The sequence below is a fragment of the Delphinus delphis genome, chromosome 12, assembly GCF_949987515.2.
Source record: "Delphinus delphis chromosome 12, mDelDel1.2, whole genome shotgun sequence".
Lineage (NCBI taxonomy): Eukaryota > Metazoa > Chordata > Mammalia > Artiodactyla > Delphinidae > Delphinus > Delphinus delphis.
Window position 1 is genome coordinate 63545613 of NC_082694.2, and position 25037 is coordinate 63570649.

At 37.3% G+C, this 25037-nt stretch overlaps 1 protein-coding gene across 2 annotated transcripts; it reads left to right on the forward strand.

Moving 5' to 3' along the window:
- Positions 1-1972: 1972 nt before the first annotated feature.
- Positions 1973-17070, forward strand: FAM98A (family with sequence similarity 98 member A). 2 transcript variants are annotated; one of them, XM_060026837.1, is made up of 8 exons: positions 1973-2102; positions 5033-5181; positions 7342-7476; positions 10962-11146; positions 12177-12257; positions 12805-12921; positions 14998-15165; positions 15261-17070. In XM_060026837.1, exons 1-8 carry the CDS (start codon positions 2050-2052, stop codon positions 15924-15926), a joined length of 1554 nt encoding a protein of 517 aa, XP_059882820.1. In that variant the 5' UTR covers positions 1973-2049; the 3' UTR covers positions 15927-17070. The 2 variants fall into 2 exon arrangements, with proteins under 2 accessions (XP_059882820.1, XP_059882821.1); XM_060026838.1 differs by lacking the exon at positions 1973-2102 and adding an exon at positions 5340-5447 and having other exon boundaries at positions 5057-5181.
- The last annotated feature ends 7967 nt before the right edge of the window (positions 17071-25037 follow it).

Below are 25037 nucleotides of genomic sequence, written 5' to 3' on the forward strand. Positions count from 1 at the left end.
TCAAAGATAATCTGATGGACTTTAGACAACTCTAAGTGTTAGAGAACTCTTTCTTATATTGAACTGAGGCAAAAACCAGGGTTCCTAACTCCCAGATCAGAGTTTTTTTCATATAATTCAGCTTGAATAAGGTCTTTAGATATCCAGGTTACAATACAAAAAAAAAAATTTTTTCAAAACAAAATGCAAATGATTCCTAGTAGATCCTATAGAAATGATGGCAATATTTACTTTTAAAAGCATTGATTTCATTGCAGTAGTCCTTTATAGAATTATTTTAAATAATAAAAAAAACTTTGTGTTGGCTACACTCCATTTACTCTAACAATTTGCATTAGGTAGAGAAGAATAATATATTTAGGGGAGTCATCATTTGTTCACTCACAAATACTGTTATAACTTACAATGAAATGTGAGTCAAGAATGAAAACTCCCCCCCCAAATTGATTTTGCACTAAGAATTACTTTTTGTTTAGCACCTTCAACAACCCTATGAGAATAATTATTCCATTTTTATTGTAAGGTAATTATACACAAGATATACAAGCATACATAAGTTGAATAAGTTGTTTATTCAACTAGCTAGATATTCCTATCTTTTCATATCCTGCTTATAAATCCTTATTTGACTAGTCAGATAAGAAGAAATATGGATTTAGAGATACCTCAGTCTCAAGAGCCAGGTCCTTATTGCCCTTACCATTTTTACAGACCATTAAGCCACTGAGCCCTTAGAGTCCTCATCTGCAAAATGGGAGTAATACTTACACAGCCTTATGGTGCTTGCATAAAATAATGTCGATCAAGGAAGTAACACTATGTCAAGCACACACTAGGTACACTAGGTACACTAGGTACTAGGAATAAATATTAATTCCTTCCCCCCACTCCAGATGGTGCAAAATAAGGAATTTTAAAAGGTACTATTAAGGATAGGGAGCATTTATCCATTAGACACGAAAATGAGAACTACAAAATTAAATCTACTGGTATCAATGTGAAAACTCTTTAAAAAATGCCTACATAGTGCAGCGTATACCAATTTATAGTTAAATATAATTTTCTAAATATGCCATCACTTTGAAAACAAATTTTCTCATTTTGTCAATAATTTCTAAGCACATACCCAGCCAGTAACTGCAAAGAAACCACAACCCATCGTGAACCAAGTGTCACACCCTGCCAAATATTGCCAAATCAACAACGGTACAACAAAAATTTATTTACTCTTTAAACTGCGTGAATCTAAATCTATTCTATTTGAGATTGATACGGAGTGAAAACCTCTTCTGACCTCCGTTCCCCCTTTAAAATAAGATGCTTAGTGTCTGGGAAGGGCTTAAGGTGCAAAGTAAAGAATGTAAAGGGAAGGAATGAAACAACTTCATGAGTACATTCGTGTCAAGGGAAAGTTGACTCCTCCCTAACCCTGAAATACAGCTACTACAGCCACAAGGAAATACAATGGCATGTTATCGGCCATTTTCCGCATTTGGCCCGTCTACCCCTGTGCTAAAGAATTAGACCGGAGCGCACGAATTTCCCCTTTCTCCATAACCCACAGCTAAAGGTAGAACATGCCAGCAGGCTGCAGACACCCACTAGGGTGACTGAGCTCCCGAGACTCACAGCCAGCACCCACCCAAGCGTTACGACCCTCCCCACCCACGACGATCCTACCCCGCCCGCCGCGCCCCAAGATTCGCACATGCGTACACCCAATTAGGAGAAGTTAGAGCATTCCCCGACTCGCCTAGTCCCCACGCCCAGCTGCCACGCAGCCAGTCCTCCTGCCCTTCTTGGGGCCGCTAGCTTCACTATTCAGTAATACGCATGTGCAAACGGTGTCTCCGGGCCACCCATTAGCCGGCCAGGGCGGGACGGCAGGCGGAACCAAGTTTCTTGCGCACGCTCCAGACATGCGCAGTGCAGCGGCTGAGGCGCCCGCTGTCGATTTGGAAGTTCCGGGAAGGCAGCGCATGCGCGAGTTTACGAGTTACCGGCGAAGAGGGGAGCCTGACGACTCGGAAATTTGAATACCACAGTAGCATGGAGTGTGACCTCATGGAGACTGACATCTTGGAGTCGTTGGAAGATCTCGGGTAAGACTGCCTGGGCACGGGTCTCCCAAACCTCACGCTACCGGCGCCCCGGGAACTCCTCCTCCGCCCCAGTCAGAGACACCTGCCTCTTCACGCCGCACCCCGTGGCTCCTGACTGTCGCCTCCCTGTAGCTCCGGGACCCCAATGCCACGTCCGCTGCCTGCCCTGCCGGGTCGGGGCCCTCCAGCTGCGACACCCTAGGCCTCCCCTGTGCTTCCTGCAGCCGAGTTACCCGCGGCGTTTGTCAGTCATGCGTGTCATTGTCTGGGTTTTCGTTCTCGCCACCACGCTCCCCGAGCTCCTCTCCTTGCGCCTCATTCTCCTGCCCTACTCCCTCACTCTGGAGGTTGCCAAAGTTGATTATCTGTTTTCCTACTTGTTCTGCAAACTTCCTGCTCCTGTTTTGAGCCCCTACTCCTACCCCACCCCCCTACTCTCAAAAAAATCTGGTTTGCCCAGTCATGTATTCATGTGCCCAGGCTGCCCTCAGCCACAAGTCCGTGCGCTGCATACGTTCCACCCGCTAGCTCACTTGTGCACCTAACCTGTCACCACCTTCCTGGGAACCGCTGGCAGTTTCCCTTGACTCTGACACTCCTTCATTGAGCCACCGTTAGCCCTTACCCTTAGGGGCATCTTCACCCACCAAGTCTCTGCATATTTGTTGTGCATTTTGTCTGTCCTCGTGACAGTTAACTCAACCATAATTTATCAGTATCTAGAAGCTGGAAATAGGGATTCTTATCTCACTGGGTCACCCAGATCAGTGTACGCTGTTAAAACTTGAGAACTTAGAATTTCTTGGGCTAAATGTGGTTCCAGAAAGAAACTGTATGATTATATATTTGCCTACAGGTACGGTATCAAAAAAAGAAAGAAAGAAAGAAAAGAAAAACAGATTTAGGTAACCATATTTATAAAGTAACAAGTCCCTTATCAAAACCTTACCCGAGGTTCTTCCATGCCATGGAAACCTTTGGGGGAAACCTTTCTTCTTCAGGAAAGGATACCTTGGGTTCCCAAAATCTGCCCATTTAAGTAACTTGTCCTGGAACAGATTTTTATGAAAGGAAATGGTAGTGCTTATCATCTTTTTTTGTCAACATGAATTATCATTGTTCTTTTCTTTGGAACTTGCTCTGAATTGTCATGACGATTCTGGACTTTAGGCGGCTTATTTCTTTGATGAGAGCCTAAGTAAAAGTCACATTCAGCAAAATGGTGTCTTTTTGGTGGACCTCTCAGACTAAATTCCTAAATTTCATACATGAAACCATTCAGTAAAAATTTTTGATGAACACTTTTTCTGTTGACAGTGTTGATCTGAGCACTTAAGGGTATAGAGTGAGGTAGAAGAGAAGTTCACACTGTGAAAATATGCTGTGAGGAGAACTGAGGAGGGCCAGGAAAAGGACAGGAAATGGGGAAGGAAAACTGAGAAAGGAAACAAGTCCTAAGCTTCCTAGAAGAAGTGACACTTAAGATTAATCTTGAAGGAGGAGTAGAGAGGATGGAGGTAAACTGTATTTAAATGTAGTCATTCTGCATGGATAGAGGTCCCTTAACAATTGGTGATGGATGCCATTTCTTCCCATTCTTTTATCCTCTGTTAACTATGTTTTTCTTCTTTTGGGTACTATAAAAGTCTTTGTTACTATAATAACTCTAGTTAAGTAAATCATGGAGATGGGTTGTAATGTAAACCATGGATAGTCTGAAAACTTGACTATACATTTAACCCATAACTGCCTAGTTTGGTGGCATTCAGTCATTAAAATTTAGCCTTAATTGAATGACGTGTACTTTTCAAGGATTTACTGTGAAATATTAGAAATAAACGACCATTCATTTTTAACCTGGTACACAGTAGGAATTCAGTAATTACTTGTAGAATATATTAATAAAGTTTAAATGTGTAACACAAGGAGAAATTTCTAGGCCTAGTTTTTTTATTTCACTGTCTAATAATATGTGGTTTTGAATCTAGATGCCAGGCTATATATAATCTCATTTTTTGTGTGAGATTTCTTCTGTCCCATTAAATATATAAACATATAATTATATTTTAGAAGGATTGACTGTTATCATTTCTCTAACATCTCTATACCTCTAAATATCGAATATCTTAAGCATATAATGTATCATATTTAATAAGTGCTTTTATCAATATTACATTTAAAAGAAGATAAAATAACCTGAAGAATATGTATTTTAAAATTATCTTGAGAATGATAAAATCTTTAATTCTAGCTACTTTCTAGATTGAGGTTCATTGTTACTATTGTCTTTTATGAATGTTTGAACATTTAATAATTTTTTTAATTACATTTGAATCAGTTACAAAGAATTGGGATTCAGTTGCACCAGTTCACCCAAACATCAACTCACCAGCAATTATTAAGTTAATCTTCACATTTCTCTGGTACTAGTAAGTCTTACTAATCTTAACTATCATTAAATATAGAAGGAGGAAATAAATGAATAATTGGAAAGCTTTTGCTTTTAAAGAAAATCATTAAAAACCAAATCTAATTAATTTCTGGAAAAATTTCTAGAAAATATAACCTAAGTTTTATTTCTGAAATAGTAAACTATAGTATAACTAGTTATCACTTATAATCTAGTTTTAATACTAATTCAATTAAAGTAAGAAGTAAACCTTTGTACATAAGAGCTCTCAGTAAATGTACAGAGGTTGACATAATTTAGTACATGTGATTCTATTCAATATTCACATATTTTGAGGGGATTAGCTTGTTTTTTCTAATGGTTTAGTTTATTTATATTTGCAAGTTTAGAGACTGGTCATTGTAATTTATCTTTGTTAAACCATTGCTTAATTATACAAATAAAAATGTAAATACATTGTATCTGTAATGTATTAGATGTGATTTTATATTCTTCTGAAGTATAATTTCTTACTCACCAGTTACAAGGGTCCATTGTTAGAAGATGGCGCTCTGTCTCAGGCAGTCTCTGCTGGAGCCAGTTCCCCTGAGTTTACCAAACTCTGTGCTTGGTTGGTGTCTGAATTAAGAGTGCTCTGTAAACTAGACGAAAATGTGCAAGCAACTAACAGTAAGTAAACATTCAGTTTTAGGTGCAAAATGTAAAAATAAAGTTTGTATTGTCAAGTGAACATTATCAGTATTACAGCTGAAATTTCAAGTTCTTTGTAAATGTAAAAAAAATTTTATAAAGAAACCAAATGCTTTTTTCTCCTCCATTGTTTTTAGAGATAAGGTGATTCTGAAGTTGAAAAACTGGAATGTAGTCATACAACTGTTAAAAATTTGTGGAAGTTGAAAAGACCCTATTACTGAGACACAGAAAAATGGAGACAAGTATATATGAACTTTTCATTCTTTGTAAAAAGTTGTGAGATCTTAAATTGGTGGCTAGAACTAGAAATTGGGGCGTTTTTCTCTGAGGACTACCAAATTCCAGTACATATAGCATGTAAAGTAAATGCATTCTAATTCTGTTATACATAGGGAGAAAGAATACTTTATTAAGAAGCTTTCCGTGTCATAGGAATGTATCACTAGATGCATCAAAACTAGATCCAGCACCATCAGATTTATGGTATTGAGAGCTGTTTTACATTTGCCAATTTTGTTAACTGCTTGAGCGCTAGTTTTGATGCTGAGAAAGAGGCAAAAGCTTGGAATCTGATACCCCACAACCTGGTTCCCTCCTATCATAGGTAAATCCATACAGGAGATAAAGAAAAATGCCCACCTGCTAATCCACCCTTATGGAGAACTATACACTATCCCATTTTTTCCCCCACAGAATCCCATTTCGAAGAGCTCACTCTTGCATATTTAGTATATTTAATGTGTATACATCAGTGGCATCCAATTCTAATTATTAAGGAGAGTATAGTGTAACAGTAGTAGCAGCAGCTTATACTTACTGAGCACTAGCCATATTCTAAGCACTTTACTAGTGTTAACTCATTTAAACCTCAGGGCAACCCTACCAGGCAGCCTTTATTACTCTTTTATACGTTAAACAAGGAAGCACAAAGAGGTTAAGTACATTGCCTGAGGTCACACAACCAGTAAGTGCTTCAGTCCCCAGCAGTCAAGTTTGGGAGCCAGTGTTCTTCACACTGCCTCTTGACCTAACATTTCAGAGATTGTAGGTGCCCTTGAAAACACCTATACAGTGTTAACTGTTTATAACCAGGAGCCCTGTTGTTCAAATGAAAACATCTTATAGAAGTCAATATAAAACAGGTAAAAAGTGTGGCTGTTTTAGTTGAAGTTGAGAGGGACTAGTTTGAACACAGCTCTCTCCTCCCCGGCTGCCTCTAACGGAGTTCTTTGGAACTGAAGTTCACGGAACACAGTTTGCAAAACATTGATAATACATTCTTCCCATTTTATAGGTGAGAAAATGGACTCAAATCAAGTGACTCTCCAAGTTTGTTAGTTAAATTTTACCCCTTTGTGATATTGGTTAGAGAACTATCAAAATAGTAAAGAAGAACGAGCATTGCTTTTCCTTGGTTCACCCAGTAAACGCTATACTTGACACGTTATGAGAAAACAGAAACACGAATCATGTTCGCCATCTTCAAATATAGTCTAACTGGGAATTTTAGGCACAACTGAAACAACTGGAGATTAGAACAGCAGTTAAATACTTCACTTTGTGGTTCACAGGGGAAGGAAATCAGTGAGTGTAGCAGGCCCTGGGGAAGGTTTCATCAAGGAGCAAGACCACTGGGCTTTGATGGATAGGTGACATTTGATAGAGCAGGAGAGAGTAGAGGGCATATCAATCACCAGGAGTCACTTAAGTGAAGGCACGCAAGTAGAAATGAGACTGACCATTCCTGGGACAGTGAGGAGACTGGCCTGGCACAAATAGAGGGAATGTTTGTGGAGGTTGTAGGTAACTACTATATACATGTAGTAGGAACTACTCCTAACAATATACTGGGAAGGGCAAGCAGAGAGGCTATGAAGAATCTTTAAAGGCAAACAGAAAAAATTAGATTGGATGAGGTAGAAATTAGGAAGCCATGAAAGGTTTTCAAACAAGGCAATAACCTAATGAAAACTGTTTAAGAAAGCAAATTGGCAGTGGTGTGAGAAAGGATGAATTAGAAGAGACAGGAACTTGTATTAGGAAAATACTATTAAAATTTTCAATTTATATATAATTACTATGCCAATGGGGAAAACAATAATTTTTATTAAATAAGATTATTTTAATTCTTAAAAGGCCCAAGTGAAGCTGAAGAATTCCAGCTTGAGGTGAGTGGGCTACTAGGGGAGATGAACTGTCCATATCTTTCACTGACATCTGGGGATGTGACCAAGCGCCTTCTCATTCAGAAGAACTGCCTCCTTTTGCTCAGTAAGTTCATGGCTACTAGAATGTAGTCATTATTTTTTATTTATGTTTTCCATGGCTAATAAATGGGTGTAAAGAAAACTTTGTTAAATTTCTAACTAAGAAGCTAATGATGGGTCCATGCGCTGGTAGCAGTGTTGTTTTGTAATTGCTACTCTTTTATGGTTTAAATTTGGTGTGGTGCTCAGCCTGCTGTGCTTCACCTAACATGACCAAAGGTAGTGCTGGAGGGTTATACAAGTGTGTGATCACCACACCTCAGTGTTCTAGACTAGAAACACATTTTAAAATAAACTAGGAAGATACTGTGGGAATAATGAAGATTTTTTAAATTAATTTATTTGAGGACAGTAACCATTCTAGGTGCAGTAAATGGTAAATGTAATTAAAGCATTTTGTTGATATTTCTTTGTGGCTGGGTAATTGTTTGGGGATTTTGGTTTTGTTTGTAAAGATGTCAAATTACAATGTAAGCATTTCTGGAATACTATTTGGATTGTTCCTGTACTACTGATCATTCTGGGAAGTAAATTTTTATGAAAAATTCTCTCCTTCCATGTTTTTTAAATATACTAACTACTATTTCTCTCTTCACCCTGAGAAACAATAAGTAGACTCACAAATTTTATTGCCTTATATAAACTCTCCAATAAACACCGCCAGTAGTCTTAAACTCAGAATTTTTGTCGCATTCTGAGATGCGCTTAGAGTAAACTTTGGTTAACTGATACAACTGAACTTTGGCTTCTGAAAAATGATGCAACTCCAATTTTGAAGGTTCAGTCAAAAAAAAAAAAAGTGTGTTCACAGCCGTTATACTTAGGAACTAAGGTATTCCAAAATCACTTTCTTATTTTCCCCTTCGTCAAATGATTGTTACTGGGTGGGTATGGGGGCAGGGGATAGACACAAAACGTTAGTTAGTGCTTTAGATATTGATATTGCTGCATATAGTTCTTATGCATGCATTCATTATCCTTCAAATTGTATAATTTCAATAACTGGCCCAGCCACAGTATACTCACTGAATCTTCCTTTGTAGCACTGCTTTTCCTTTCCAATACCTGATATTTGGCACTTAGAATATGTTATCTTACATAGGAAGACAACAGCTGTGTGGAAAGCTCAGTAATGACCCTGAATACCTAATTCTTTCAAAGAGCTCAGAGTTTGGTCTTTTTGGTACTGATTCTTATAAAAACCACTTGGAATATAAATATTTATAAAAATGCCTTTAACTCTTTCCTGTTTCTTAAGCGAGTGTCCTCAACATTATTATTTTGGACTCAGGGTCATAATTGTATTTTAATGTGCTATCACCCCTCAAAAGCTTTTCAAGAATATACAACTATTTGCTCCTCAACTACATGACTAAATCAACAAAAGGTTACTCTGCTCTTCGAATTCTTTGTACATACATACACACTGCTCCCTTCCTCCTCTTTATCTTTGCTTCTGCTCTTTCCCCTTTTGAAAATATTCCCTAGTTTGTATTCTCTCTCATGCTAGTATGCATTTATGTACATATACTCATTCTCTTTTCGCGCTGTATAAATATTTCTCATCTTTCCAAACATCAGTTGTCACATCTCGATGCTATGATTTTACTTGCTTCTTCCAGCACTCTTACCTTACTGATTTGGATCTTCTAATACATTGCATTCTGAGGGGGAAAATAAACTAACCTCATTAGAATTGTTAGTAAAATAGAATAGTCTATTCTCTAATAGTCTGTAGTGTCTGAAAAACTCTCATGTATCAGGTTAAGAACTGTTGTGGCTGTTCATTGGCCTTTGCGGTTGTTAGGATATTTCCCTTAGGTATGATTAGTCAGATGTCTTTGATGCATATATTCTTTATTCCTAACTAGATTGTTTGTAGAGATCTTTTTTGTTTGTTATGTATAATACTTATAGTGCCTTTCCTGGTACTTTGAACACATCAGTTACAGTTAATGTTTTTCAATGGTAATTGTGTTGGTAAACTAATTTTGTGAATGCCTGAGCTATGTTGTTCCAAATTTAGAGACCAGTTTATTAAATCATATAATATATGATTTTCTAGAGCAAGGGTTGGCAAACTTTTTCTTAAATGGCCAGATAGTAAATATTTTCAGCTTCGTGGGCCATAAGGTTTCTGTCACAGCTACTTAACCCTGCTGTTGTAGCATGTAAGCGGCCATAGATGATATGTAAATGAATCAGTGTGGCAGTGTTCCAATAAAACCTTATTTCCAAAAACATGATTATTTTCATGACATTGGGGTTTTACTGTTTCGATCTTTTAACTCATACAGTTTGCTATATGGAACATGTTAAGATTTTATCAAACCCATTTAGAAGACCTTTCCAGAAATGTAGCTGTGTTTATTCTAGAATAGGATTTGGCAGCTTTTCAGAAATGATCTGCCAAAATTATGACCCCTGTACTTCTCACGTTACACCTTGGGTGTAGGAAATGAGATATTCAAGCTGATCATTCTTTTATACTTATAATAGGGCTTAAGAGCCCAGAAAATGTCTTCTTCCAAAACTATCTTCCTAACATTGTCAGAAGGTTCTCACTTTGTCACATAACCTGAAATCCTGAGATCCAAATGATTATTAAACATCTTTTATAACAAGTTAAATGTCCTTGGGAAGGTTAAAGTAATAAGATTGAATATTTATACCTTCAACTGAATTACCTGAAGCAGATTGCAGCCCTCAGAATACCTGCCTGAAATCAACACACAAGGTGATGATATTGATACAAAAGGACTCTGTCCAGAAATGATGAGAAAGTTTTGGGTTTGTTTTTTTTTTTCCCCAGGGGCGGGGGTGAGAATGAGGAACATAGGAGGAAAGGGAATATTGAGAAGAATATAGATGGAAGAGGGTTTTCTGTGAACAGCTGGAGGGTGACCTTAGGCTACTGGAGACCATGAAAAAGGAATGTTTGGAAATTTAGTCCTTTCCCCCTTCTCTTGTAAGTGAAGCTTTGACTACTAAAAAATGTTCTTTCACTCTGGTCTTAAACAGACTACCTGAGTTTTGGAAGGTAAGAGGGCAGGATAGTTGCATCACTGGTGTGTATCAGTTGTGAGAAGTAAAAAAATAATAATAACTTTTTAACTGTTGCTAAAAATTGGCCACCTGCCACCTTTTGCAAATTTGTTAACAGATGCCAGCCCCTGTTCTGGAGGTTCCTTAATAGTGAAATGCAAGAATCCACATTTTAAGATGTGATCTACCTTGATCCTTTGATTTCAAAGAAGAATTGCTTGCTTTTAAATCAGGCTTTAAACATATATTGGTTAAATACTGAATTACAGAACCAGTTTATATGTTACGTCATTTGCAGGTAAAAATGGTTTTCCTTTCTTGTTTTTATCCATTCTTGCAGCTTTAAAAGTTACATATCATTAGGTCTATAGAGTTGTGACTCCAGACTTATGACTATTAATTGTAGCTGTATCTCATTTTGAAATCTTATTTTGTTTACTTCAGCATACCTCATCTCAGAACTAGAAGCTGCCAGAATGCTCTGTGTGAATACTCTTCCAAAAAAAGCTCAAGAAGGAGGCGGTAGTGAGGTCTTTCAAGAGTTGAAAGGCATATGTATTGCTCTAGGAATGTCCAAACCTCCAGCCAATATAACTATGTTCCAATTCTTCAGCGGGATTGAAAAAAAAGTAAGACCTTTAGTACCAGATTGTAGTGTATTAAAGGCATAGTCCTACAGTTGTTTGAAATGAAGCAAGTTAATTTCTCTTAATGGGAACCTAATGTGCATATTATTAAGTAATTGTTACTAAATAAGTTTTTGGTTTTAAGTCCTAGATACCTTCAAGAGAAATTGGTATTTTACTGTTTTCTTTTTTTAACATATTAGCATGTTTCTTTTTCAAAAAGGAAACTTTGCACTTTGATTTATAAACTGAAATAAGCTAGAAATAATGTAAAAAGTATTAGGACTTGCATCCATTTAAAAGTTATTTTATCATTGAACTTTGATGCAATTAATTTTAAGGCCCTTATCATTAAATGTTACCACCATTCTCCCCATTGACTGGACAGAAAAGGATGTAAATATTTTGGGATTTTAATCCAGTCACTTCGAGCCTTACATGTTTCAACTGGCAAACTAGATATGTTGACTGCTAATATAATCTAGTATGTGAAAATAAGTCAGAATTATTTTATACTACATGTTATCAACAGTTAAGAGTTTTTATATAATTGATTAGGAACAAGCAATTTTAATTAAAAATTAGTGAACAGAAGAGAATGATATTTGTTATAGCGGAGTTATTCTCTATATGCATATCTGCTGGACTCTAAGAATTGGTACATTTGCATTGTGGGATAGATAGATGCCATGATGCACAAATTTGGCTGAACTCTACAGGGGAGCAGCAGTGTATCCATAGGCCATATTTTTCTGTGTGTTCATTCATTCATTCAGCAAATACACATTGAATGCCCACTGTTGTCAGGCACTGTTCTAGGTGCAGTGAAGGACTCATGCTTCCATAGACACGTGAGGAGTGGGTCAAGTGAGTGTCTTTATTGTGTGGGTCTTGTACATTTCAAAACATCCTCCACCTTTGCCTCTGTCAGGAATCTTCTTTTGATGGCAAGATATGATGGGAATTGGGAAGATGAGGAGGATGTGTTTTACTTTTAGATTTGTTTATTCATTCATTTATGTTTTTGTGTCAGTTAAAGGAAACATTAGCAAAAGTTCCACCTAATCATGTGGGAAAGCCTTTATTGAAGAAGCCAATGGGACCAGCCCACTGGGTGAGTAGTAATCATCTGAGTAAACTTTGTAAGGAGCCATCTGCCTATCTCAGGATATTTATGTTTGTGTTTTTGAAGTTGTATTTTCTGATATGTAGTTTCCTAGGTGGACATCCTTAGAATCATTTTTGTTAATCTTAAGATTTATCCAAAATAATTTTATTTATGTAAGATTAGAAGCGCTTCTTTCATAATTTGTAAATATTTCACACAGCTGATTAAATTGAAGTTCAGTATGATGCATGTTTCTAATTGCCAAATGGGTTGCCTTCAAGCCAAAAACTTCACTGGGCTGAGCTTCACACAGTGAATTACAGGAAAACTAAATGAGAATTTTGTACTTTACATATTCTTTATTATGTTTTGAGACAGCCTATCATTTCATTAGCTTATTATAACTTCTTATTCTATTTATTAAATAACCTAATTCATTTTGTGCTGAGTGCTGGGGATTCAGTTGTGAATAAAACAGATACAGTTTCTGCCCGTTTGGAATAGGGGGTCAAGCAGATTTAAATTCTAACTGGTCTTTTTAATTTTGTTTCAGGAAAAGATAGAAGCAATTAACCAAGCCGTAGCCAATGAATATGAAGTTCGGAGAAAGCTGCTAATAAAACGTTTGGATGTCACTGTCCAGTCTTTTGGCTGGTCTGACAGAGCTAAGGTACACATATCACTTAAAAGAGCAAAGTATTTATAGACATGATCCTTAAACATTCCTAGCCCAGTTTAGATACAGTGGAGACTATAAGAGAAATACATAGGAGACACACATAGGAGTTTTTCTTTAGTGAGTTACTGAGTAGCAGTTCTTTCAGCCATTCAGCAATAATAAAAACATTTATTTTTCAATTTTTTAATATTTTCCAACAAAGCTATATGTTATAAACCCTACTGGGAGTTCCCATTTGTGAGAGAAAAGGAGAGTATCTGAAAATTACTAAAAATAATAAATTTTACAATTATTTGTTTACTGTACTTTAAGCTAGCAATTAACTTGCTAATTAAATAAATTAATTAAATTAGAAATACTGTTTTGGAGGACCAAATATTATGATCCATTTATAGGGAATTGGAGAATCTGGTAAGACTTTGTTTTATTTCAGCTTCAGTAAGATAATCCGTTGTCTTGGTCATTCAACAGATATTTATTAAATATCTACTATTTTATCAGTGTTAATTAATAGGCGCAGTTGATTAATTTGACCTTCTTAGAACCCTGAAATGGAACTAATTATTGAATTTATGTGGAGGTTCGTCCAAATATGTTAGTATTTGATGTTCCCTTAATAGTGCATTCATTTTTAAAAGTAGATTTTTCTCTGAATTTTAATTGACTGAGAAAATGTTTTTCTTTAGTTTAGTTCTCCAATTATCTTCCTAATACATTAGTTTCACCTAAAATCTTTAAAGCATAGCATAATCCTATTTAGCTGCTAAATTGATGGGGTAGATATTTATTGAGTTAACAGTATCTTAGTGTTGGAAAGGGGTTTTAGAGATCAGTCTTAACTCCCCTTATTTTGCAACTAAAAACATGGAGAGCCAGGTACATGGAAGGTTTTTCCTAAGATCTCACAGTGAGTCAGTAGTAACATGAGGAATAAACTGTTCTCTTCTGGGACTGTTGAGGAAATACCAATACTTTCTTAAAGTTGTCTTTGATAAAAACAATCGTTTTACTCTCAGCATAATACATATACTTCAAAAGCAAAAACCTGCAACTCTCAGCTAGAAAAGCATGTAATGATTGATGGGTGTGCATTGACCCAAGGCATTAACACTACAGTTCTGGGGTTTTATTTGTTTGTTTTTTAATAAATTTATTTATTTGTTTGTTTTTGGCTGTGTTGGGTCTTTCTGCTGCGCGCGGGCTTTTCTCTAGTTGCGGCAAAGCGGGGGCTACTCTGCGTTTCAGTGCAGGGGCTTCTCCTTGCGGTGGCTTCTCGTTGCAGAGCGTGGTCTGTAGGCACGCGGGCTCAGGAGTTGTGGCTCGCGGGCTCTAGAGCGCAGGCTCAGTAGTTGTGGCGCACAGGCTTAGTTGCTCCGTGGCATGTGGGATCTTCCCAGACCAGGGCTCGAGCCCGTGTACCCTGCATTAGCAGGCAGATTCTTAACCACTGTGCCACCAGGAAAGCCCTAACTTGCTCTTTATATCCTTTGTTCATTCATCTTTTGTGGTCTTATGTTACACATGCATTAAATGTACTTCTACTAAATGGTTAAAGTAGACTCTTTTTCTTAATTATTATTTATAATAGAGGAAAGTATTACATGGGGGGATCACTTTTGCAAGAAATATGTATGATGTTAACATAATTAGTTCAAATTAGTCACGGGTAACTTTTTTTATCTCATAGTAAGCAGATGAGAAAATTAAAGCAAAATTGTTGAAATGGGTTTCCATTCTTATATTTAAATAGATAAAATGAAGGTGTTTGATCTGAGACCAATGGCATGGGGAACCTTTTTGTCCCACAGTCCTTTTAAAAGGGAAGCCCTTTACCCCCATATCCCCCTCCCCCCATCATTCCTTGGGGATACGGGGGTAAAAGGGCTTTATCTAAGCTGTACTCTTAAGTTAGTTCTTCACTAGATAGGAGCAATGGTGAGTATGTAACTTCTGTCATCTGGAGCCTAGTAAATATTATCATCAGACATTTTGGAAATCTTATTTAATATCAATGTTTCTATGTCATCTTGAAAATTGACATTTGTCTTTGAACACTTTCTTTCACAGAGTCAGACAGAAAAATTAGCGAAGGTTTACCAGCCAAAACGCTCAGTCTTATCTCCTAAAAGTACTATTTCTGTTGCCCACCTTTTGGCCGCAAGACAAGACTTGTCAAAGATTTTAAGGACAAGCAGTGGCTCTATAAGAGAAAAGACTGCCTGTGCCATCAATAAGGTGATGAGAGTACCTTTAACTTTCTTTCAGATACATTTATTTCTGTTTATAAAATAAAGTAATTCAAAATTTTAAATGTCTTTCTTATCCCATAGGTGTTGATGGGCAGGGTTCCTGACAGAGGAGGTAGGCCCAATGAAATTGAACCTCCACCCCCGGAGATGCCACCATGGCAGAAGAGGCAGGATGGCACCCAGCAGCCAGCAGGAGGCCGCGGAGCAGGGAGAGGTGGTTATGAACATGCCTCATACGGAGGGCGAGGAGGTCACGAACAAGGAGGGGGGAGGGGCGGACGTGGTGGCTACGACCACGGTGGCCGAGGGGGAGGAAGAGGAAATAAGCATCAAGGAGGCTGGACAGACGGAGGGAGTGGAGGGGGCGGTGGCTACCAAGATGGTAGTTACCGAGATTCCGGTTTCCAGCCGGGTGGCTATCACGGTGGCCACAGTGGTGGCTACCAGGGTGGTGGTTATGGTGGCTTCCAAACATCTACATATACAGGAAGTGGATACCAGGGTGGTGGATATCAGCAGGACAGTAGATACCAAGATGGAGGGCATCATGGTGATCGAGGCAGTGGTCGCGGAGGGAGAGGTGGTCGCGGAGGCCGAGGTGGTGGACGCGCAGGCCAGGGAGGAGGTTGGGGAGGAAGAGGGAGCCAGAATTATCACCAGGGAGGACAGTTTGAACAGCACTTCCAGCATGGAGGTTATCAGTATAATCATTCTGGATTTGGACAGGGCAGACATTATACTAGTTGAGGCTACAGAACCTTACATTTTGCTAGAGCTCAAGTAATAGAAACTTAGTTTCAGAATCCTGAATCCAGCATTGTTTTTGAGTTAATGTGAGACCACAGGTGACAGGCAGATTCCTGCTTGGCATAAGCATTTGTAGGTCTTCATACAATACTGTTCGTTTTGGGTTTTGTTTTTTTTTTTTTAATGGACTTACATAATGCTGTTTATTTGAGAAACACATACAGTATCTCTCCTTTGTATGAAGAATTTCTTAAAAGGTAATTAAAATTGCCTTTAATTGACCAGTAGACTAATTCCACAGTCAGAACATGCATATTTTTCTGAACAAAATTACTTGAGTAAGTAGTTTTCATGTTTTCAATATGCAGTTTTGAAAAATGAGGATTCTCCTAGATTTTTTTAGATTTACAGCTAGGAAACCTTCCTCATATTAACAATCCATTTATATGTATGTTCCTTAAAGTATTCTAATGCCTATTTTCCAAGCACAGTTCTGCCCTGATTGGCTTTTTATTCTGAGAGGTTATGCAACATTTGCTTCATGATAGAACTTCAAGGTCAGTTCCTATTAAATGAGCTCTTCTGCAGATAGCACATTCAGTAGCCTTATCCTTTCGATGGAATACTGTACCATATGCTCAACTCTGAAAATCTTGAACACGGCCAAAATCCGTAAAGATTATAAAAGCAAACTAAGTTGTGAACCTATAGTACACATAGGCATTTAGTTAAGTATAGCAATTCAAACTGACCTGCATCCATTCAAAACAAGTTCCTCCTTCAACCTTATTTTTACTTGAAATCTGCTAGAAGAAACAGCAAACTGAAATTTGTTTTATGCACGAGTTAATACCACTGGCTCAGCAAATACAAGTTAGTTTGCTTTGGGCAGGAGACTTTTTTTGTAATGGAAAAAATGCACTACCAAGTAAGAGGACAGATTTTTGCTTAGAGCAGGAGGCCCTTTATTATTGCTGCAGAAAACAAAAGCCTGGCTGCGTTGATGTTTGACACTCACCTTTACTGAAATCTACATGACGCTTCTTGCTGGGTTTTTGTACACGTAAATATTGTCAAGCTGTGAAAGAAAATGGCTGGAGGTGTGCTTTGTGTGAAAGGTGAGCAATAAAGTATTTGTATGTTCTCTCTTTGGTTTGAGTTTTATTTTAGCCACTTTTTTAAACTGAATTATTCAGGATGCTTGCTTCAAGCTTCTGAACTAAGGCCTTTGTTCCCCAAAGATTCTCAAGTGTATCCTTGAAACATAATTTGTAGTGAAAGATAACCCTTACTCTAGAACCTTAAGTAAGTTGAAAAATAGCTATTTCCAAATTTACCTTTTATTATAACTTTATAGCTGGAAAACTTCACTACTTATCCCTGGCCCCTAGGTGTAGCTGTTGCTGCACAGTTGTGTTAGGCAAAGATCCATTAATGGCCCTGATCTTTTAGGGGGCTTTTTTATTTATTTGTTTCTCCATTCTTCCTAAGAATGAGTGACATTTTGAATGAAGTGAATTGAAAATATAAATATATGTTTGTAAAAAGAAATAGTATTTCCTTTTCCTACTAAATTGGGCTTTTTAGAGTAAAGAATCAGCTCATGGCTTACCATTAAAAATAATTCTGTTTGCTGTTGAGATAAACACATTCTTTTGATTGCTGAAAAAAAGCCTTGATCATTTTGTTACTTTTACCTGTTTATTAGATTTTTTGATTGGCATTTACCATTCTAAAATGTTCAAACTTGAAGACAATTTAACATACTTTTACTTATCATTAAAGATTTTAAGTTCTGTCTTGAAAGTTGTTAAGTATTCGTCTCTTTGCTTTATGCTGTTAAATGTGTTTAGTATGTATAGGAATTTTCTGTTAGAAATAAAATTGTCAAGTTTTCATATCTTAAAATGATATCTTAGAATGTTTTAATACATACCTTAGCATTTGTTTTAATCTGTTTTCTAGCCTCAGACTCCACAATATACTTAATATGTTTCATTCTTTTGACACATATAATTTTGATTTATTTTTATGGTTAGTGAATTACTTTTCATATGTGATTTTCATGTGATTACTTTTCATACATGAGCATGTATAAGAAAACAAATATACATTTCTTCACAATGCACTTTATTTTCTGCTTCAAATGAGAACTTTTTTTTCACATTATAAACCCGTAAAAGAATTGTCTTTTAGTTTCTTTTCTTTGACATATATTAAGTTCTCTAGAAAGAGGATATTTCAAGTCACCGGTTAGTTTTGTTATACTAAAATAAACTTCTTAGGTTTGTATAGAGTGTTGATTTTTTTTTTTTTTTTTTTTGCGGTATGCGGGCCTCTCACTGTTGTGGCCTCTCCCGTTGTGGGGCACAGGCTCCAGATGCACAGGCTCAGCGGCCATGGCTCAAGGGCCCAGCCACTCCGCGGCATGTGGGATCTTCCTGGACCGGGGCACGAACCCGCGTCCCCTGCATTGGCAGGCGGACTCTCAACCACTGCGCCACCAGGGAAGCCCATAGAGTGTTGATTTTATACACATTCATAACTTTACTTGTGGAAAATAATGACTTGCTGGCATAGGGAATGTGGGAATTTCTTGGAGAAACAAGAAACAAAATTTTTAGGAGGGAATTTTTGACATATGGACTCTTAAAAATATTATTTCTTAAACAGATGGACTGAGACAGTACCTTTCGTTAGTGCTTTGTTTCCTCCTCTCTCAGTAACTAGAACAGGATGTCAACAGTCTCTATGAAAATTATCAGAGGTATGCCACTATCATTTTCATTTCTTGTTCTGGATCCAAGCTGAGCCTAGTGTCTGTTGGGGCTCCAGACAGGCCACCCCCAAAATACACCACAATGGCATACTATTTTTGAATTAAAGTTACTTAAGAAATGGCCAATGCAAGAGGGACACTCTGACCCTCCTTTCCTTCTCACTGAAAGCAAGAAGTCAGTCTCTCATGTGAAAGGTACACTCCCTGCACCTGGAGATAGAAGGACACCCTTACTGCTGGAGATAGGGAATTCGAGTTGAGAAGTCTGTATAAACAAACCTTGTAACTTCTTTAATTTACTACCCCAAGCCCAAACTCTATTTAGAGTTTTCACTAATTAAGTGCCCAAATCCTAAGTTTCTTTATCCTGTTAATGCCCCACAATTTTTTTTTAATTTTGTCTAAAAAGTATAAAAGCTGCCTACTTTGGCTAGGTTCCATTTCTGTGAAACCTCAGTGTGTACAAATTGAAATCTTAATTTCTTTTTCTCCTGTTAATCTGTCTTATGTTAATTTTATGTTAGTTTTATTATTAGTCCAGCCACAAGAACTTCAAGAGGGGTAGAGGTAGAAATTTTTTCCTTCTCATCATGTCCAACTGGAATAGAGTTAAATAAATTCGTGCTGAGGGAAAGCATTTAAAATCATTTCTATATACAGTTGACCTTTGAACAATGTGGGGGTTAGGATTTCTGACCCTCTGTGCAGTTGGAAGTTCACCTACAGTCGTCCGTTGGTATCCGCGGAGGGTTGGTTCCAGGACCTGTGTGGTTACCAAAATCCAAGGATGCTCAAGTCCCATAGTTGGCCCTCAGTATCCACAGTTCGGCATCGTGCATTCAACCAACTGCAGATTGTGTAGTACTATATTTATTGAAAAAAATCCACATTTAAGTGGACCTTTGCCGTTCAAACCTCTGTTGTGCAAGGATCAATTTTTCCACTGCCCAAATTGCTTACATTCTTACACTTAGATGTTTTTAGGTTGTGGCCATCCTACCCTTTTTGGATACTTTATTTGCCTATGTTATATCCTTTTGAAAATAAATTTTAAATGTGTGCGTATTATTTAATCATCTCCCCCTTAGGTAATTTGGATAATATTTGATTCAATTGTTCTTTTTAACAGAAAGGACTATTATGTTTACCTAAATTAAAAAATAAATTTGTCACAGGGTATCTAACGTTATGTAAAACTTTTTTCCCCTGCTTTTCTTGTTTTTCTCAATCGTCACTAACATGATTATAGTCACTAGAAATGCTATGTATTATTCAGTGCTACATTTCCACATTTGTATATGTTAATGTATTCCTAGGGTTCAAATCACTGATGGAAGCAGGTATGCATGTCAGTGTTTGAGCTCATTCATTCACCTTGGGTGCTTTGAGTCACCTGCAAAATTATGTTGCTAAAGACGTTGCATAAACATAACTGTTGGCATGAGAACTTCCATACTAAATCATTCACTGCCCAGTAAATGTAAATGAAGAAACCTAGGGTGGAAATAGAAAAAAGAAAAAAAATTTAACGTTCCCTAGGAATTTGAGGGAAAATTTGGGGGGAAAATCTATGAAAATGACCAGTACTTGTTAAATTATGTTGTTATACTTTCCTCAAGAAGAAGAAAAGTCTGCAGTTCAGTAAACACTTGAGTGCCTGCTCTACTCCAGGCACTATGTTGGGCATTTGAAGCACAAAGATAAGTGAGAAAGTCCCTGCCTTGGAAAATGACCAGTGGCAGAGTCAGAAATAAGTCATTGTAGCATAGCATAATAAAAACTGAACATTATACCAGGGTACTAGCCTAGCTCGGTGTTCAGAATTGCTCATATGAGGTGGAAGTTGGCAGGAAAAGTTGGAAAGGTTGCAGGAGCCAGGTAATAGAGGGCACTATATACTTTCCTAAGTAACTTGGACTTAATTTATGTTCCTCAGTATGCTGAGACTTGTAGTGTGGTCAGTTTGGGGTTCTATATAAATCACTGGCTAAAAAGTAGAGAGTAGATTTAAGGGGTGGGGGGGCAAAGATTGGAAACAGAAGCTTAAAGCTTAAACTAATACAGTATAATAATAGGGATGGAGAAAGGACAAATTCAGGAAATATTTAGGAGATAAAATTATAGTGCTTTATTGGTTAGAGTGAGAATGAGAAATTTAATATGACTCTAGTTTTGTGTGGGTGTGTGACTGGATGACAATACCATTAATTGTAATCAGAATATAATAAATGGGAAAGGTATATGCAGAGTGGGAGAGGTGGTGATGATTTCAATCTGAAACTCAAGAAGATGCCTGGAGATGGAGATTTGGGAATGATCAGCAGCCAGTGACTTTTGCATTGGAACATTCAAGAGAATAATGATTCTGTATTAGATCACTCAAGAGGGGAAAAAGAGCATTGGACCAAGGAAGGAATCTTGGAGAATAATCATTTAAGGGGTGATGGAGAAGGGTCACAGAAGTAAGAGGAAACCAGAGCAGTTGGTGTGTTCTTCATCAAGAGCAATGTGGTACTACTGTTACCCCATTCCACACATAAGGAGAGTGAAGCCCAGGATGGTTGAGTAGATGGCCCACATCCATGTAGCTGGTAAGCAGGGGAGCTGGAATCAAACACAGGCTATCTGGCTCCAGAGCTCAGTAACCAACAATTCCATATGCTACAGGGATTCAAGGAACCTGGTCTTTAAAATATCCACATCTCCTGACCTTTTCAAGAGCACTTTCAGAATAAATGCTGAAGCCAGTTTTCTGGAGTTTGAAGAAAGAATGAGAGGCGAGAAAGTAAGTTGAGACTAGCTCTGGAAGTTTCACTGAGATGGGAAGGACACGGTAAAATAACAATATAAAACTTGGCTGGGTGAAATGTATTCTGAAAGGTTACAAAAAGCCAAGGAAGTTTTCAAGAAAATATAGTGATAGAATAGCCTTAAAAACTCAAAAGTGTCAACTGCTGAATTCTTTAGGAATTCAAAGTAAAACTATCTAGGTTTCACTGTAACTTAATGCTATTTTTTATGAGGCATTTACAAGATGGTTTGGATTTATCAGGTTTTCTTAGGGAAAAGTCTGAAAGTGCCATCAGATCCTCGGAGCAGATAGGTTTACTCATCGTTATACGTAGCTTCCAGCACTTACTTAGGCCTTAGCCAACACCATCTCTAATGTCTCCTAAGGCTTACCTGCTTCAGAATCCTTTCTCTCTCAATAGAGACCAGTTGTGTGGTATAGAAGACCAATCACAGGTCAACTACACTAATGTGAAAGTACAGAGAAACTTGTTTCATTCTAACTAATTCTCAATTATCAGAAATTAATGAAGGGACTTCCCTGGTGTTCCAGTGGTAAAGAATCCACCTTACAATGCAGAGGATGCAGGGTCGATCCCTGGTCAGGAAACTAAGATCCCACATGCCACAGAGCAACTAAACCTGCACACCACAACTACAACTGAGCTGGCACACCTCAACTAGAGAGCCTGCACCACAACTACAGAGCCCATGCACCCTGGAGCCTGTGCGCCACAACTAGAGAAGAGAAAACCCACATGCCACAACTAGAGAAGCCCGTGTGCCACAACAAAGAGCCTGCACGCCACAATGAAAGATCCCACATGCCTCAACAAAGATTCCATGTGCCGCAACTAAGACCCAATGCAGCCATAAAAATAAATAAATCTTTTTAAAAAAGTAATTAATGAAAAAAATTGAATGAAACAAGTAGAAAGTAAACCCTAACCTAAAGGGATGAGCGAGGGCTATTTTATCTTATTAACAATGATGATGACCTATAACCGTTTAAAATCTTGTAGGGCTGCTATCAATTAACTTCTTACCCAGTTATTGAAGTGCTCACTATGGAAAAACAAAAGTAATGGAAAGCCTCCCCTAGAGGCACTTGCTCTGTAACAAACTAGGGCAAGGAAATGTGTACCTGTATTAAAATCCAAAAGCAGTGGGTGATTGCAAGAAATACTTGCCTAACAATTCATTTAGAGCACATGGAGGCAGGTGATCTGGATTCAGAACTCTGGTGCACTAGCTCTGTGCCCTTGAGCAAGTTACTTAACCAGCTAAACCATAAATAATCTTCCAATCGGGAAAATCTGGATCGCAATTCCCACCTTCAAAGAATAGCTGTGCAGATTAAGTGTGATGATCTGTGTAAAGTGCCTACCACATTGTATGATACATAATCTGCGCTCAGTATTTAGCAATTATCAATACAGAGGTAATTAGTACTCAGGAACAACTTAAACAGAACCTAAGGGAGAATATCTCTTTTCCCTTCCTGGTTCAAGTTTGGAGCAAATGTTGTAAAGAAGTGCATAGCATTCAGTTCTCTTTTCTACAACTTCAAAACAGCCTAAAATATCGCAACTGCCCGCACATACAGAATCTATGATGGACAGTCTTTTGCTTTTTAGGTTTTTTTTTTTCTTTTTTTGGTCTAACATGAGAATCTTTTCCGATGTATTTAGTGTCTGTAGAACAGAGCAGCCTTGTAACAGCATCATCAAGGACAACCAAGGGAGTGAGTTGAAGATTAGGAGACTCATCACTCGTGGGCTCATGTTACAGAATTCTTATATCTCTTTTGAATGTTCCCTCTAGGTGAGCATCTTTTTTAGTTTGTTTTCATCAAAGTCAAGCTAAAATAAGAAGGTAGGTTGATGTCTGTGGTTTGGCATAATGTTTTTCCAAAATGATATAATCAAGAATACACAGTCATTGCAAGGGATATGCTGCTTGAATTGACTGCTTTTAGCAAAGGAATACATTTTCTATCCTCATCTTCCACAAGTACTCTTTCTCAAAACTAGCTGAGAAAATAAGCTTTCCCACTTTGCAAAAATAAAAATAAAAAATCCCAAAATGCATCCTACATCTTCCTCTTATGAATTGCCCCAGAGTATAAAACCTGGATACCAATCACAGAGATCATTCAAAATACTGGGTCAAGAAGGCCTCCTTTAAAATCTATTCAAAGCATTCTAGTCATTTAAATCCCTTTTTACTTATTTTCCCTTGAGGGTCAAACTGGCCTGTCTAGGGACACTCTGAGTTCAGAACACCCAAAAGAGTATTGGTTAATTATACAAATTCTTTTAAATATATAAATAGACTATTTTACAAAAACCAATCTATTAAGACACATTGGATTAAGACTCATGGATAAAATGTTAAATGACTTCTTTCAGATTCAGGGGTCCTTATGTCTTAAATAAGATAGTTAGAACCGATTTTACCAAATCATATCATGAGGTGTGCATTCTGATCACAGTCAAAACTCATTTCATTTTACCAAAAACAAACATTTAAATTTATGATAAAACATTTTGTATATAAACTTAAAAATGTGCAGGTGAGCAGAAAGGCTTAAAGACCACTAACTGATAAATGTCTTCATGTGTGCTTTGAGGAATACTTCATTACTAGGGCATCATACTGGACCAGAGAGATCTCTCCCTGTGTGTTATACACCAGACCAGCCCCTTTTTGAAAATATAATCTCTACTATCTTTGGAGTATATAGAACACCACCTTTGAAGTCATTTTAGCTATGGGAAAAATAAGAGTGATGGGTGATGTACTGGAAAGGGGACTATATTAGGAGCTGAAAAAATTTGTTCTTACCTCCATTCTGCTAATAACCAATTCTATGATTTTTCTATTTCTTTAAGTGTTTATTAAATGTGTTGTATGCATTCTTCTGTAGTCGTTCTTAGGAATTTGCTGCAAGGAGGCATTTGTCACCCTTGTTCACCCTTGCCACAATTTGTTCCTCTGTGACACAGACCCTGAGGAGGGTCCATACCATTCTTTTATTATTATTATTATTTAATTTTTGAATAGGTGATACATGGATCAAAATTCAAAATGTAGAAAAGAGTTATTCAAAGAAATCTCACTTTTGCCCCTCAGCCACACAGTTCTACTGTCACAGACATCTAATTTGTTAGGGGGATGTGTGTGTGTGTTCATGTGTCTTCTTTCAGAGATATTTTAAACATACAAAGAGATTAAATATATTATATTCATTCTTTTCCCCATTTGTACACAAATGATGGCATACAATAATACTGTTTTTCACCTTGATTTTTATTTAATATTTATTTTGGAGACCTTTCCATATCAATTCATAGAGTTTCTTTTTTTTTAAACATCTGAATGGTATTACATTATGTGGATGTAATCATTTATTTAACCAAGGCTTTATTAATGGATACTGGATTATTTCCAGTTGTTTCCTATCCCAAACAATACTGTTTTGAAAAGCCTAGTTCACTTTGTATTTCTCTTACGTCCAAGCATATCTTGAAAGGTCACAA